We start from the raw sequence: 15336 nt of genomic DNA on the forward strand, positions 1-15336 counted from the left end.
TTGTATTGTGAGTTTTGTCTAATTTGAAGCTTAATTCTTAGAACAGGACACAAATTCAGGATTTTAGCTATTTATTTACCAAAAGATTAAATAATGTTGAGAGGATCAGGAGGATTGTCCGAGATTTTTTTTTACAAGGTAAGAAAAAAAAAGAACACTTAGGAGCCCCTACGCTCGAGGGTTACACCTAAGTAATCATCAGCTACAATCTTATTTGAGCCTGACTATTACTATTCTAAATATACATACAATCATGAACCAGGTGGCCGACGTTAGTAATCCAGTCTGCAGCTCTGTTTGCTTCTCTGTAAATGTGGTTGCTGTGGACTGAGGAAAAATTCAACATGAGATTCCAAACACTTTTAACCGAGTTGATAACAAGAAGGTTGTCTCCTTCGATTTGAATGTTGTTTATGTTGAGTATGATAGTTTCTTGGATTCCTTTGTGAAGTGCCAAAGCCTCTTCCATAAAGACTTGAGTTTAGCCCAGGTTAAAAGTTGTCGCACTTCTAATTTGCCCATACAAATCTCGAATAATTATTCCTGCTGCTGCTGAATTTCCTTTGCATGAACCATCGAAGTTAAGTTTGAAGGCTCCTGGGGGAGGAGGAAACCGCCTCACCATGATGGGTGGGGAGATGGTTGGAAGAACGGTGGTTAGTGTTGAGAGGAGGGATAAGAGGGGGATTGAATAGAGTCCAGATGGAGTCTATAATCCCATTATTTGAAAAGAGGATTGTTCGAGATAGAAGAAGGTAAATTTACTCATTTTTGCTTCTATCTTTTTTTTTTCTTTTTTTCTCAAGCCAGTTAATTCATGAAGCTACCACGAATATTAATAGGTTGTTAGTTTTTATTTAGTCACATAATAGCTATCTAACAAATTTCAATGATGCAGCCAGATGCCCAAGTGGACTGAGACACTGATCTAAGTGCTATTTTACACACAGGATACTAATCAGGAAGCTTCACACTTTGCTAATAAGCATGAAGTATTTCTCATTTTATCCAAATTTGGTGTATTTAGACTAATGTTCCATTTGTCAAATACTCGGGTGTATAAATTATAAAATTGCACAATGTCATAGTTGTTTTAGATCAGTTACAATTGTTAAACTACTTAGAATGATTATACACCACACGTGGATCTATTTTGATCTAAACATTTAGTATCATACGGACTGCTATTTTTAACCTATGCACAACCCATGCTTTGCACGGGCCAGGAGACTAGTTAAAATTAAAAATCGTTCCTAAACAAGTTTATCTGCCACTTGTCAGTCTCCTCTTTCAACTTTTCTAGCTTTCATTCATATGAAGTGCACTCATTTAAAAACTTAGCAATATGGTTCTTGCAAGACTTCAACCCATAACATTAAACAGGGTGTAGATCTGAAGCATATTATTTACACTTTTGCTTTGGTGTTGTTGATCTCCAACTTAGGAGAAGGGAATAGAAGAAGGCAACATAAAGTTACAGCAAAGACAATGGAGACCATAACTGATGCTTAGAAAAAGTCATTTCTCACTCAAATCAAAGACATTAATATTACAAGATTTCACCCCTTAACATTAATATCAGAAAGCAGCAGTCCCAAAAGATGGCTTCACCAGCTTCCGTCTGCGTTTATTGCTTGCCCTGTATCACAATAACGATAGATTTTCTCAAGAATGTATACCAGAAAATAAAAGACGAACAATACAAATGCTGCTTTAGATACTTCAAGTTCTCAGTGTCATCTTTGAAATATAGCACACATATGCCGATCACATACAGGGTGATTGGCGTGCTCATGCAGACTTAAGCCACCAGTTTCGAAGGTTCAAACCAGTTTTTGATAAAAGAAGTGTGCGATCTTTCTTACTTTAGACAGACAACAATAGTATTCAAAGACCCACAAAGGGGAAAGAATTATTGATAAAAGATGAATTTAGTAGTGGTGATTAGTGAAAAAGTTGTAACAATAGTCCCAGTTTTGAAAACCTTCCTATACCATATAATAGACTACAGGCAGTTTCAAATATTCCGGTGATTGTTATAAGGCAGGCCAGGCGGCTAACATTATGCTAGGTATCATGGTAGTCGACTACTTCGTAGTACTAATACAGTTAATACTAATCCCCCATCATGACTCATGAGTTCATGGTATATCTAGTTGGGGTCAAAATATTCACCAGGATACGTGGAGATTCCTAATGTAGTAACTTAACGTTATCTTCTAACAGAGTCAAATAGTGAACTAACCAGTACTGATTCAGTAGAATTGTGGAGTCAGTAGGCACTTTCTTCCCATCATCATTTCGATTCCAGTGGTAAATGGCATGTGTTCTGTTCTTAATTTCCAATGTTGAATGCCCATAACTAGATTCTCTAAATGCAGAATAATCAGGTTGTGGATCTCTGAACCTGCATGACAAAAAGATATGAACGATTCAAAAACCTGTTTCAGAACATCTCATTAAAGAAGTAAGAGTGCAATGATAACTTCTTATCCATTTACAATTTACTTAATAAGTATAGTATCACGGCTATCACCTTCCAGCAAGACCTTCTTGATTTCCACCATCTCCAACGGTGATATAAACTGGAGCTGCTTTGTCCGGGACAGGATAGCGCTCCCCAGTAGATACATTGTAGTGTATGTTTGAGATTCGATACTTGCAAAAGAAAAGAGAAAATAAGGAGTTTTAGTTGAGAAACTCATCCGGCCAATCATAAGTTCCTCTACCCATTAAGTGAATGAAGCCACACGAGTCTAATTTAAAAACAAGACCATCAAATCATATCATGCTAGCTAGCATAAGTGCAAAACCGAGCAGTAAACCACATTGTGATTCACTTAGATTCTTGACCATCATTGTTTAGTTCTTTAGCAGACAAATTCTATACAAAAAGATTTGTAAAGCTACTGGATTGAAAGATTTTCCAAGAAACCCAACGCATAAGTTTGAACCTGTGTTCCTTTATCAATTTCATCTAAATGATTAGTCAAATAGGTTTATGTTTTGCTACATAAAAGTCAAAGTAGACTAATTAACCTACCGATCTCTCATATGCATGAACATGGCCCGCGAAGATTACATCAACCTTGTAATGAACAAACCATTCCTCAAAAACAGATCGCATACTTTCACCCTCCATAAAATGTGCTTCATTGCTGTTGTAAATTGGGACATGCATCAAAACAATTAACCATGGAGTCTTTTCCCTGTCGACCCTCTTCAGTTCTTCTCTAAGCCATTTCCATTGCGGTGTGTATTTCACTGTTCAGAAATTATATACCATCAATTATGTGGAAAAATTAACTTAACTTAATGAACAACAAAGAAACATATAAGTTCATGGACTTCTCAAGAGAGTGCATGGCAAGCCGCTAGTACTGGGGTTGATGTAGAAAAATAGATTTCCACCAACATGGACTTTTTGAACTATCCATTTCAGGAAATTGCAAACATTTCTGACAAATTATTGAAAATCTGATGATAGATACCTAATAGCTCAATTGACCTGCAAGCCTTGAAGCCACTGACCTATAGCGCAAACCCACTAACCTAGAATTGCCAACATGACCTTAAGGATCAAACTAAGGTAACAATTGATCTATACAAGCCTCAGAGACCCAAGGAAGCTGCTTAGTTTTTCAATCACTGTCCAGAATGGGCAAAAAATGAGCTTGATATGCCCATTGGACGGCCAAAATAGGCTCTGTACAATACGTATCCACATATTCAATCCACCCTCAAAGGTCTGGCAGTGTGAGGTATTAGTACTTATTACCTTGAATTGAGTTCTCTTCAAGCAATCCTGAATTTTACATGACGCTGTCAGTCATTGGATGATATGGATTGGACGTGGTTTTATAAACTGTGGAGCCTAGAGACTTCACTAATTTTACTAAATTGTTTTTCCGAGATTCTCTACACCAGTGTCGAAGGGGTTTTGACTTTTTGACAGAACAAGCAATCTTGAGCATGGACCATTAATGATTATGGTCCCTATAGTTATTGGGAAATTCCAGGATTAACCTTTGAATGAGTTCTTAAAGGCTAATTTCAGGGCCACTTCTACTAGCTCTGTGCATATTACAGATTGGAGGCAGCCAAAGCTTGTCAGCTGCTTTGGCTGGAGGGTAGACTGTAGAAGCATTATAGAATGCCTGACAGTTAGCCTAATTACATGGCATGGCAAGCGGACCTTTAACCCCAATGAGAATAATGAAGAGAGTCAGCAAGCTTACCAAAGGGAGAATAGGTGGAGAGCACAATAACATGCGCAGATGCCCGCCTGATAGCATACCAAAGAGGACTACTGCTTTGACAGGCTGCATAAGGAGTCGTGTATCTCTGGAGGTATGATTTAAAAGGCACAACTTCTCCCTGAACACAGAAGCGTACAACAAATGAACAACAATAAAAAAGACAGCAAAAATAATACTAATTCATGTATTTGATAGAGAGATGGTTCACATGTCATTGTATCAATATACATTATCAAAATATCAAGTATATGATTACTTGCCTTAAGCTTAAGCTATATGTATGGTAGAAAACAGCTGCAAGAATATCTAATGTTAAACACTATGCTTTTAGTTGCATGAGGGTTTGGTTTTTCATACGCGAGAAAGGTCGAAGAAAAAAGCTGATTAATATTCTAAAGGGACCCACAACTCTACAAGAAGGGCTAAACAACGCAAAACTTCTACATCCCTCCTAATTAAGAATGTCATCAAATAAAAGCACATGACGGTATCCTACTGAAAGGACCAATTATCCACAAAAGTTACCAAAAAAAGTTGGATGGTACTCCAAAAGACCAGCTGGATAAGCAATGAAAGCCAGTTTATCAAAGAATCTTCTGAAAATTAGCCACCCCCCTCCCCCAAGAACATTGAGCTAAATTTGTAATATACAGAACAAAAACATCAAATTGATCAAACAAAAGAAGAAAATCCAAAGTTACCAACTCAGGCATGTATTCTATCTCATGATTTCCAGCTGACCAAATCCAAGGCTGGTATGCAGCAATCCTTTCAACAAAACGACCCCACGTATCCCATCGAATTCCAATGTCATTGTGATGATATCTGTCAGCGTAAGAAAGATCCCCGACAAATAAGACAGTTTGGGCCTCACTCTGAAGGTAATGCTCAAGTGTAGAGAGAGAGTTGTATGTCTGGCCCAAGTCACCTGAAACAAACCAAAAAGAACATAAAATCCTACTATAAGTACCCAGTCGTATATATCATTCTCTTTAGCCAAAAAAAGGGGACAGGATAGGAAAGTAAACATGAAGTCATTGATAGAAATCAGGTGTCACAATAAAAAACATACTCACATTCAGAACAGTACTATGTATTGTTCACATAAAACGAAAAAGTAAGAAAAATAAGAAGAATGTTCATATTCAAGTCGGGATCCTGATTTCTGTCTGGCATTGGCAAGTGGCAACAGCATTGCGTGGGTAAGTGAAGGTTTGGGTATGAAGGAAAATTTTGTTCAGGCATTTGTAAACTATACCCTGTATAAGAATATATTTCTATCAAAGTAGTACTTGAGGTAGAAAGTTTCCTGAATACCAGATGTCACTCAACTTACTGCTCACATCTGTAAAAGTGTAGCTAGAAGCTACATAGAAAAGCAACCAGCCAAACAGAAAATCCGTAAAAATAAAAGAAAAAAGTAAGTCTTGCATAAGAAAAGAAACAACTGACCAATTATTCCAAATTTGTATGAGGAATCTGGATGAATCTTAGGAGGAGTCTGAAACCAAAATTTGCGAGATGATACACCACTTCCAATCTTGTAATGGTACTTCTTATCGTACTGTATTTCATAAAAGCGATAAGACAAAGGAAGGGAAGAAAAGGACATAAGTGGAAAGAAAAGGTGTAAGCTAATGAAGCTACTAAAACCAAATGTATCTAGCCACAAACAACTCTTACCTCAAGACCATCAACAAGACAGTGATGAATATAGCCAGAATTGTACTTGTAAAAGCTGTAGTTTGCAAATTTCCCCTCTGCAGAAAAATCATATTTATCCTCCGATGTTCCATATTCCACTTTGCTAGATCCCGGCTCATCAGGTGTTACCCATGAGATTATAACAGCTTTTCCATCATAGTCGCCTTGTGTTATTCGTACCTGCCACACCACAACCCAAAAGAGTAATTAACACTTCTAGAGTTTAGAGCTCGGCAATGATTCATTTTCTGAACGCTAAAGTTCGACTTCAGGCAACATAACATTATCTTCAACGATATTATGATTATGTTTATATATATCCTTTAACACAAGCCCAAACTTCAAATGTGTTATAGACTTATAGTGAAATGATTTAGTGTGACAATCTAATTTGCAATCAAGTTTAACAAACAAGAACAAATTTAAGAAACAATAATGAAGAAATTGAAATGAGTAAGGAGACGAGGTTACCGAGGAAAACCCGAGAACCGGGAAAAAACCCAACCTATACACTATGGAGTAGTATTGATGATGAATGAAGATTACAAGAGCATCAATTGCTTAGAATTCAATGCCCTCTCTAAACTCTCTCAAGAACCCTAGCGTTTGAATGTGTGAAATATGTGCTCATACGATGCAATGAGCATGTATACCCTAGTCTAAGGGTTACAAATCAATCAAAGGTCAAAATTGGACCACGTCATTAAGTGAACCAAGGAGAGAGAAAAACGGAAAAGTGCAGTCCGCAGAAATCCGCACCCGCTGACAGGGTGCAGGAATTGCAGAGGACATTCTGAGAGGGCGTGGACAGGACCCCGCACCCGCGGGTTTTGGCGAGGCTTCAACAACACATCCTCCTCACCTACAAGCAAGCTCAAGCACCAACCTTATGTCTCCTTGATTGTGCTTCTCTCCACGCATATATTCCTAACATATATCTCATAAAAAAGCTTAGTTTTTCTGCAACTCCTTCCAACCTTAAGTGATCCCAATCATTCTCTTGACTTGACCAAAATCTAAGCCTTCCAAAGTTCTAATGCATCATGGACCATCTTAAGCCGAGGAACAAAACTAAAGAAACTGTGATGCACCATTAATAAAGTAAAACAGCCCTATAACAAAATTTATCCCTGATTATCACCAAATAAAATAAGGGGCATGACAACCATTTTAAGGGATGAATGCTCCATTAACTTATTTTACCAGGGAACTACGTGGATGGGGCTTCTGTTTCTGCATGACAGTTGAACTGAATAACATGATCGTAACTTCCTCTGTACTATTCTGTCTTCCTGTGATTTCTCATTTGCCTGACAGGTCTTTAACACTGAATACTAATGGATAATTTCCCCGCTTCCCATATCTAAAGCACATCATCAAAAGAGCTTCTAAGGTTGACTTAAACCTATTCCAAGTCCTCCCCCTCAGATATTACAGGAGCGTATAGTAAGTTAGAGATAGCACATACTAATATATTCATGCCCAAGGCATAACTGGGAAAGATAGCGCACTACACTTGAGATGCAAAAACATTGGTTTTGGGAATAACAATCTCAAATTGAACACAGACTGCCACCAAAACAAGATAAGACAAGAAGAAAATCACAGGACATTATATATCTGTTTGAATTTGTATATATAAATCGTCCATAAAAATCATTGTTCAATCATGTAAATGGAGGGAATTAACCCAGGCACATGATGAGAAATTAGTGAATGAAGTTGAATTCCTCTATTATTAGAGTCAGAACTCAGTAGGTGCTCACTTGTTCCGGTGCATTATGACCCTCTGGAACAACAAATTCCTTACTACCAAGAGGTATATCAATTGCTGGCCACTCTGACCGAACAAAAGGACTTGTTAACCCAGCATCCCCCTTGCGAACGTAACTCACGAAGACCAGAGATACAAAAAGAAGCTGAGTCGTCCATGACAAAATCCTCTCCATCCTCATCATTTGTACTGACAATCAGCTGATGCTTACAAAGACTGTTGCATATATGAGACGGCTTAGTACAGTTTTGAGACTAAATAATAACGGCTATTATAGCATCATGCAGTTTTCTAGGGACAAAAATCAGAGAGCTGAGATGCTTTCAAATAGTAGCCCAGTAACAGCAGTGAACATAACTTACAGAAAGTCACACAAGGCTCACCCTTACTATATATTCAGAGAACAACATTCCAGAAGAAATGAAAAGCCCTTGTGTCAACATAAAAACGGGGAAAAAGGGTGGAATTTCATTGGCACCAATCCATAAGTCAATTTACCACAACATAATTCAAAAACCATATTACTCAGCCAATTTCAAGATTTTCTTGCTTGGTGCTTCTTTCCATCTTAATAGCAACAGATATTTCTTCATTAATTTCGGCACAGTAATCATAATAACATTTAAAGAACTTGGGAAATGCAGGAGGTATAATGTCTTAAAACCTAAAATAAATAAACTAAAGTAGCACCAAACTTGGCCACCAAATTTGATATATATACATTCACAAAACATGCTGTATTGCTAGTTTGCTACCCCCGCTCGGCCACTCCCACCCCTTTTTGGCATACTAGATCAAGTAAAGGTGTGTTCAGCAAGCACTTCATATACCTTCCACCAAACCCATTTTCCGTTCTCAACTCCGTAATCATCACAGCCAATCATTTTCAACTCAGTATGGAAAACACTGAAGCTATCTTATTTTATATATGTTTTGTAAGCTAGCTTTTCAGTTTTCATCATTGATTTAACTTGTCATTTCAGCTAAAGAACAAAGCTTTTCAGGATCAAGTAGCTTCTATCCAACTTTTCGATTAAATTTCAGTTTTCCTCTCTACATTATCAACTAACCTATCATTTCAAAGAAGACTTACCAAATACAAGTATAAAATATTGCTAAATTTTGTTCAATTTTCGCCTTAAAGCTATTGGTTTCAGCTAACTTATCAATTTCATCCAGTTAACTGGAAAAGGCAAAAAAAAACCCTATATCAAAATAAATACATAGAAATCCAAATGTCTCAGTTCTAGTTGTCATTTTCATTTACAAACCCACCAGAAATTCAAATACTTATACTTAACTCGACAACGATTTGGTCAAATTGATCAAAAGAAATCCCCTAAACTGCATTTAACTTTCAAAATGAACTTACCAAATATAGGTATAAAATATTGCTAAAGTATTTTCAATTTTCAGCTAACATTTCACCTTAAAGCTATCGGTTTCAGCTAACTTATCAATTTCATCCAGTTAACTCCAAAAAGTGAAAACACCCTATATCAAAATAAATACACAGAAATTCCAAATTTTCCAAATGACCCAATTCTAGTGATCATTTTCATTTACAATCCACCAGAGATATTCAAATACTTATACGAAGTACTTAACTCGACAATAAGTTGGTCAAATTGATCAAAAGAAATCCCCTAAACTGCATTTAACTTTCAAAGAAAACTTACCAAATATAGGTAATTCATCCGTTACTTAAATATTGCATCATAGTTGACTTTATGCTTTCCAACCCATACTTTAACTCTAAATATCTCGAATTATGTATAACTTAACATTATAAAAAGTGGATATTTAGAAAATATATGTCAATACGAATCTAACAAAATCTCACATTACTACTGGGTATGAAACACAAAAGATGGTGCCGTATTTATGGAATGTAGAAAGTATAAAATACTACTAAAGCCTTTGCAAATTTCAGCTACATTTTCACCTTAAAGCTATAGATTTCAACTAACTTATCAGTTTCATCCAGCTAACTCGAAAAGGCGAAAACACCCTGTATCAAAATAAATACACAGAAATTCTAAATTGTCCAAATATCCCACCATAAAATTCAAATACTTATACAGTTATACTTAACTCGACAATAAATTGGTCAAATTGATAAAAAAGAAACCCCTGCTGCATTTAAATTTCATTCATTGACTTGATTAATAGTTAATGCTTAAATCTACAATCACAAAAACAAAAACAAAATATGCAATGTTGATCGCCAAATTGATAATCCAACAAAAGGGTATTCACTAAATTGAGGGAAATGATGGATAAATGAGATTGGGAGGATCGAGGAAATACCTTGAAGCATCAGCAGATTGGGAGGAGAGAGAAAATGAGGTGTTTAGGGGGGGAAATGGTGGATAAATAGGAGATGATTCAGATTTAATTGAAACTTTAATAATGGAATTGGGATATGCGTGAATTATCAGAAACCCCCATGCCTAGATTGGCAGATGCTTTAAGGTAACAAACAAATCTTCTATTTGTCGTCTGTTTTAAGGGGAGTTTGGATCACAGAGTATATTCCTATTAGAGCTGGCCGGTAATATGCAGGCTGTCCGAGTCTGGCGTGATATTGACTCGATATGGCATGAGCTCGTTGTAAGCTAATACGGCATAAGAGACATGTTATAACGGATGCAAAGAAAAACTTAAAGAACGCAGAGATTTAACGTGGTTCACTAACAATGTGTTAGCTACGTCCACGGGCCGAGGGGCGGAAAATTTTATTGATCTTGAGGAGTACATATTACAGAATATGACTAGGTTATGACCTAGAAAGTTTATATAGTACTCTCTATACCGATGCGAAAAAACCCCATAAAATAGGCCCAAAACAGATAACCCTAGTCCAGAATAACAATCCCCGTGTTGGGGCGTTGCAGTAAGGGGCTTGACCGATTCAAGGCATTATTCTAACAAATCTCCACCTTGACTTGAATCCTCTCACAAATAACAGATGTATCAGATGCACCATTATAATGCCGGATGTACCAGAAACTCCTTTGCCTCAGATTTTGCCCTCAAAAGGGCAATCAACAACTCCTAACATTTAGCAAGTTCAAACAATGTTGAAACTTGTTATGTGGAACCAACTTGGTGAACATATCGGTTGGGTTATCAGCAGTACCCACTTTGTTCACCTTAATTCTCTTCTCACTTCTCATAAAATGATACCTTACATCGATATGCTTAGTCCTCTCATGATGGACTTGATCCTTAGCTAAACAGATTGCATTGAGACTGTCACAGTATACTATAGCCTGATCATGATGTAGACCCAAATCACTGACCAACCCTTTCAACCATATTCCCTCTTTTGCTGCTTCTGTCAATGCCATGTACTCTTCTTTTGTAGTAGACAAAGTCACCGTAGGTTGCAAAGTAGCTTTCCAACTGACAACTGAACCACCAAGAGTGAAAGCATAACCAGTCATAGATCTTCTACTGTCCACATCTCTAGCATAATAAGAGTCTGAAAACCCTGTCACCAAACACTTTGTATCACCTCAATAAATGAGACCAACATCAGAAGTACCTTTTAGGTACCGAAAAATCCTCTTCACAGCTTGCCAATGCTCCTTTCCAGGTTCACCCATAAACCTACTAACAATAATAACAGACTGTGCCAGATCAGGTCTAGTGCAGACCATTGCATACATCAAGCTTCCTACTGCACTAGCATAGGGAACTCGAGACATGTACTCCTTCTCCTCAGCTGACTTAGGTGCAAAAGCAACAGACAGATGTGCATTTGCAGCACTAGGAATATCTATGGGCTTTGTTGTAGACATGCCAAATCTTGACAAAATCTTCTGAATGTATCCCTTCTGTGATAAGAAGATCTTCTTTTGCTTCTATCCCTATAAATCTCCATCCCCAGAATTTTCCGAGCCGCACCCAAATCTTTCATCTCAAACTCAGCACTAAGGAGATCCTTCAACTTCTGAACATCAGACTTGTTCTCTGCAGCTAACAACACATCATCTACAAACATGACGAGATAAATCAATGAACCATTTGATGTCTTGCTATAGTAAACACAACCATCATACGAACTCCTAGTGTAGCCAATCTCTATCATATAGCTGTCGAATCTCTTATACCACTGCCTCGGAGACTGCTTTATTCTATACAAGGACTTATTTAACTTGAAAACATAGTCTTCCTTACAAGGAACCTGAAAACCATCTGGCTGAGTCATGTATATCTCCTCTTCCAACTCTCCATGCAGAAAAGTTGTCTTCACATCTAGTTGTTCAAAGCTCCAGATCATGATGTGCAACTATTGCTAGTAGCACCCTGATGGAAGTGTGTCTGACTACTGGTGAAAAGATCTCATTGTAGTCCACTCCCTCTCTCTAAGTGAACCCTCTAGCTACTACCTGAACTTTATACTTGTGTGAGGGGGTCGAAAAAGCACGAGGCTAATGTGTGACCTCGTCCCTCGTGGGTGTGACGATTCTTTTTATTCAATCAAGTGTAATTGGATTTCCTGTGAGTTTACACCCAATTGACTAGTAATATAGGAGTCGCCATTCATTTTTTAACGACAATGAGAAAAACTGACAAAACCCGGTTATCGTGACATAAAGGGAGTGCAATTATGTTTGACCACGACGGCCGTAGGTTCCCTTGTGATCCCTGGTGTGGGGATCTCTCAACATACACCCGCAAGGTAGAGATTGAGGGTTCGGGGGACTGTAACTACCGAGAGGAGTACTTCGCTCGTCGATAACTCCAGAGGCAGGATATCATTACTAGCTCAGCATAAATAATTGAAGGGACATGCGTTAACTATTAAATTAATCTGAATTGATTTTAGCAATATGCAACATATAATACTAATTCGATCATGATTATCTGATTTAAATAGCATTAAGGGACCTAGCTTGATAATCCGATTTCCCAAAAATATTATATTTGTTAGGCGTGATAGAACAATCAGATTAGGTTAGTTTAACAGTTCATAAAAAGGGCGAGGAAAGCAGTTAAGTCATCGAAAAGGGACACATTACGACGCACCCTTGAGAGGTGCGTCACGGTTCTCAGAAAACGAACCACTTTGACTTTGTTATTTCTCCTTTTTATTTAACGAATCTCAATTATGGGACAGGATACGTTCTGTTCGATTTATGGATCGATTGCGACAGAACGCGTGAACAATTTCGCAGCGAGAGGCTTAGGCTAAGGGTTGGAGTCAATACTCAGAATATAATTATGTGTTGTGTGTTCTTTTCACGTCGAATTTAGGGGTCTATTTATAAGGAAGAGTTCGTGGAAAGATAGAATTGCAGAGTTCTAATCCATAAAGAATTAGGAAAAAACACGTACCCAGGTATTTTCAGCGCCCAGGCCTGGGCGCCGAAGATTTCGGCGCCCAGAGCCAGGCGTTGAAAATAGGGTCTGGGCTGTTTTCTTTAGTCAGATTCGGATTCCTGAAATCCGTAGAGTTTGAGATTAATTCGAGTCTTTTAGCGCGTATCAATTTTATGACGGAATGCGTCTGGGCCCGTTACGAACTCTAGGCTCGTTAGGATTTTAATTAATACGTAACTCTTATTTCCGAATCATATTAGGAATAGGATTCTCGCAGCTTTCTATCTCATTTAGGATTTATGTTGGAATGCAACACCTAATTCTGACAGGTTTCTATCTTTTATGATTTGCCACTTTTAGAAGCTACCTTTTACGGCAGTTACTATTTTTAGCAGGTTTCCATAAATAGTAGGTTTCGGGTGAAATGAAAAGGGGAATTGAGATTTGTGTATTTTATAGGAGATGCGTTGTCAAGTGGAGATTTATGCTTTCATCATCGAACCTTTCCCTTTCGGGAATGGGGACAAAAGTAGGTGTCTACAGTTAGCCCCCACTTTGACTGAGTCTTGGAGTAAGACGATGGTCAAAGTATTAGACGGAGTGCGTCACACAAGCCATGGTGTATTGTGACCTATTTTGCGAGGGTCTCACGAGCCCCCGAGTGATAACATTTGACTTAAGGGTCATCACTTGAAGTGTCGACATATCCCTCACGTGTCATTGGGATTTGTCAACTGATAGTATAGAAACTTCCTCACTTTGTCATTGGAAGGATCTAAAGGTGCGTAGAAACTCCCTCACTTTGTCATTGGGAGTAGCTACAGAGTTTTTCGAAATCAAAGCTGTAAAGTGTAATTGGACCTGGCCAAGCCCAATCACGAGGTAAAATGTTTTTTTTTAAAAAAAATTCTCATTTTCAAGGCTAGTTAAACGAGAAAACCCCCTTGTTTTTATAGGACGTAAAACGAAGGAAAATCCAGCACCCTTGTTTTTATAGGAAGTAAAACGAAGGAAAATCCAGCACCCTTGTTTTTATAGGACGTAAAACGAAGGAAAATCCAGCAAAAGTTATCGCTGCAGCGACTAAGGACCTGCGCGGTTTTAATGGCGCAGACCCCGCCGGCTAAAGATGGCGAGCCTGTCTGCTAAGGGTGGACCCCCCGTCCGATAGAAGTGGACGAATCTGTTTTTGAAATTTGAAAATAAGGCGCTACGCGGTTTGTGGCGTAGACCCCGCCGGCTAAAGATGGCGAACCTTGTCCGCTAAGGGTGGACACCCCGCCCGATAGAAGTGGACGAATCTATTTTGAAATTTGTTTTGCTTTTTTGAAAATAAGGACCTACGCGGTTTGTGACGTAGACCCCGCCGGCTGAAGATGGCGAGCCTGTCTTAATTTTGAAAACTTTATTTTTTCGAAAACTGAGTACCTGCGCGGCTAGTGACGCAAACCCCGCCCGCTGAGGGTGGGCGAGCCCTGTCCGCTGAGGGTGGACGTCCCTGAATTCGTTTTCTTTTCGATTTGGGAACTCGCGCGGTTTGTGGCGCGATCTTGCCGACTGAAGATGGGCAAGTTCCTATTTCTTTGGTTCTTTGTGATTTCTTTTGAGAATTTCTTTTTATTCATTCTTGCAAGAGCGAATTCTTTCGAGGGGTGCTCGAATTTAGTTGTAACCTGAACGTGGGCTGACAACGTGTTCAGACGGATCTTTGTCTTGCGACCGTCCGCTTTCGTGATTTTGAGCTAGTCTTTACGGCTCGACTTGGTCTTTGATCAGAGGACCGTGCACAAGTGTCAGTGACGTCCTTTCGATGAGGTCGAACCTATTGTTGTTCTTTTTTGAGATATCCAAACATGATATGGTGTATGGCGCAGTCCGGGAATGTGATTTTGATCGCGCGCTCCTCGTTGGAGTCTATTTTTTCGCGAGCCCCCAAGCACTGGGGCTCGTCGGTTGTTTTTCGCATCTTGTAATCATGTTTGGGGTCATGCTCGTATGTGCGAGCGACCTTCTATAGTAGTGTGCTACTTTAGCGAAGCCGTGGAGTGCGACTTTAGTTTTCAGGCAACATCCGGTTTTAGTTTGGCCCTGATTAACCCTTTTGACAGACAAACATTTTTTATTTGGAAAACCAATGACTTGACGACACATATTTTGGTGTTTCGAAGAATGACCATGATATTTAACTTGCTTTTTTTTTAAAAGTGTACATAAGCATTTTCTGAGACGAGTCTAAGTTTCGACCAAGTTTTAATGTTATTATTTTTT

The 15336-nt window shown here is 38.5% G+C and overlaps 1 protein-coding gene across 1 annotated transcript; it reads right to left on the bottom strand.

Moving 5' to 3' along the window:
- Positions 1-1283: 1283 nt before the first annotated feature.
- On the bottom strand, positions 1284-10345 carry LOC110800106 (bifunctional purple acid phosphatase 26). Its single transcript, XM_022005398.2, has 10 exons — positions 10048-10345; positions 7730-7953; positions 5943-6143; positions 5712-5823; positions 4961-5187; positions 4239-4377; positions 3044-3264; positions 2537-2658; positions 2246-2407; positions 1284-1639 (listed from the first exon to the last, which is right to left on the bottom strand). The coding sequence occupies exons 2-10, from the start codon at positions 7919-7921 to the stop codon at positions 1579-1581; spliced, it is 1437 nt and encodes a 478-aa protein (XP_021861090.1). The 5' UTR covers positions 7922-7953; positions 10048-10345; the 3' UTR covers positions 1284-1578.
- Positions 10346-15336: the final 4991 nt, after the last annotated feature.

The sequence above is a fragment of the Spinacia oleracea genome, chromosome 2, assembly GCF_020520425.1.
Source record: "Spinacia oleracea cultivar Varoflay chromosome 2, BTI_SOV_V1, whole genome shotgun sequence".
Taxonomy (NCBI): Eukaryota; Viridiplantae; Streptophyta; class Magnoliopsida; order Caryophyllales; family Amaranthaceae; genus Spinacia; species Spinacia oleracea.

Bases quoted from the DNA above. Each gene is read 5' to 3' on its own strand.
- LOC110800106 (XM_022005398.2), bottom strand. From the start codon at position 7,921: ATGATGAGGATGGAGAGGATTTTGTCATGGACGACTCAGCTTCTTTTT. The intron at 5,188-5,711 runs GTCAGTTGTTTC...GGTTTGTTTCAG, and splicing joins ATACAAATTTGGAATAATTG to GTGACTTGGGCCAGACATAC. The intron at 2,659-3,043 runs GTAGGTTAATTA...TTCTTTTGCAAG, and splicing joins TTCATGCATATGAGAGATCG to TATCGAATCTCAAACATACA.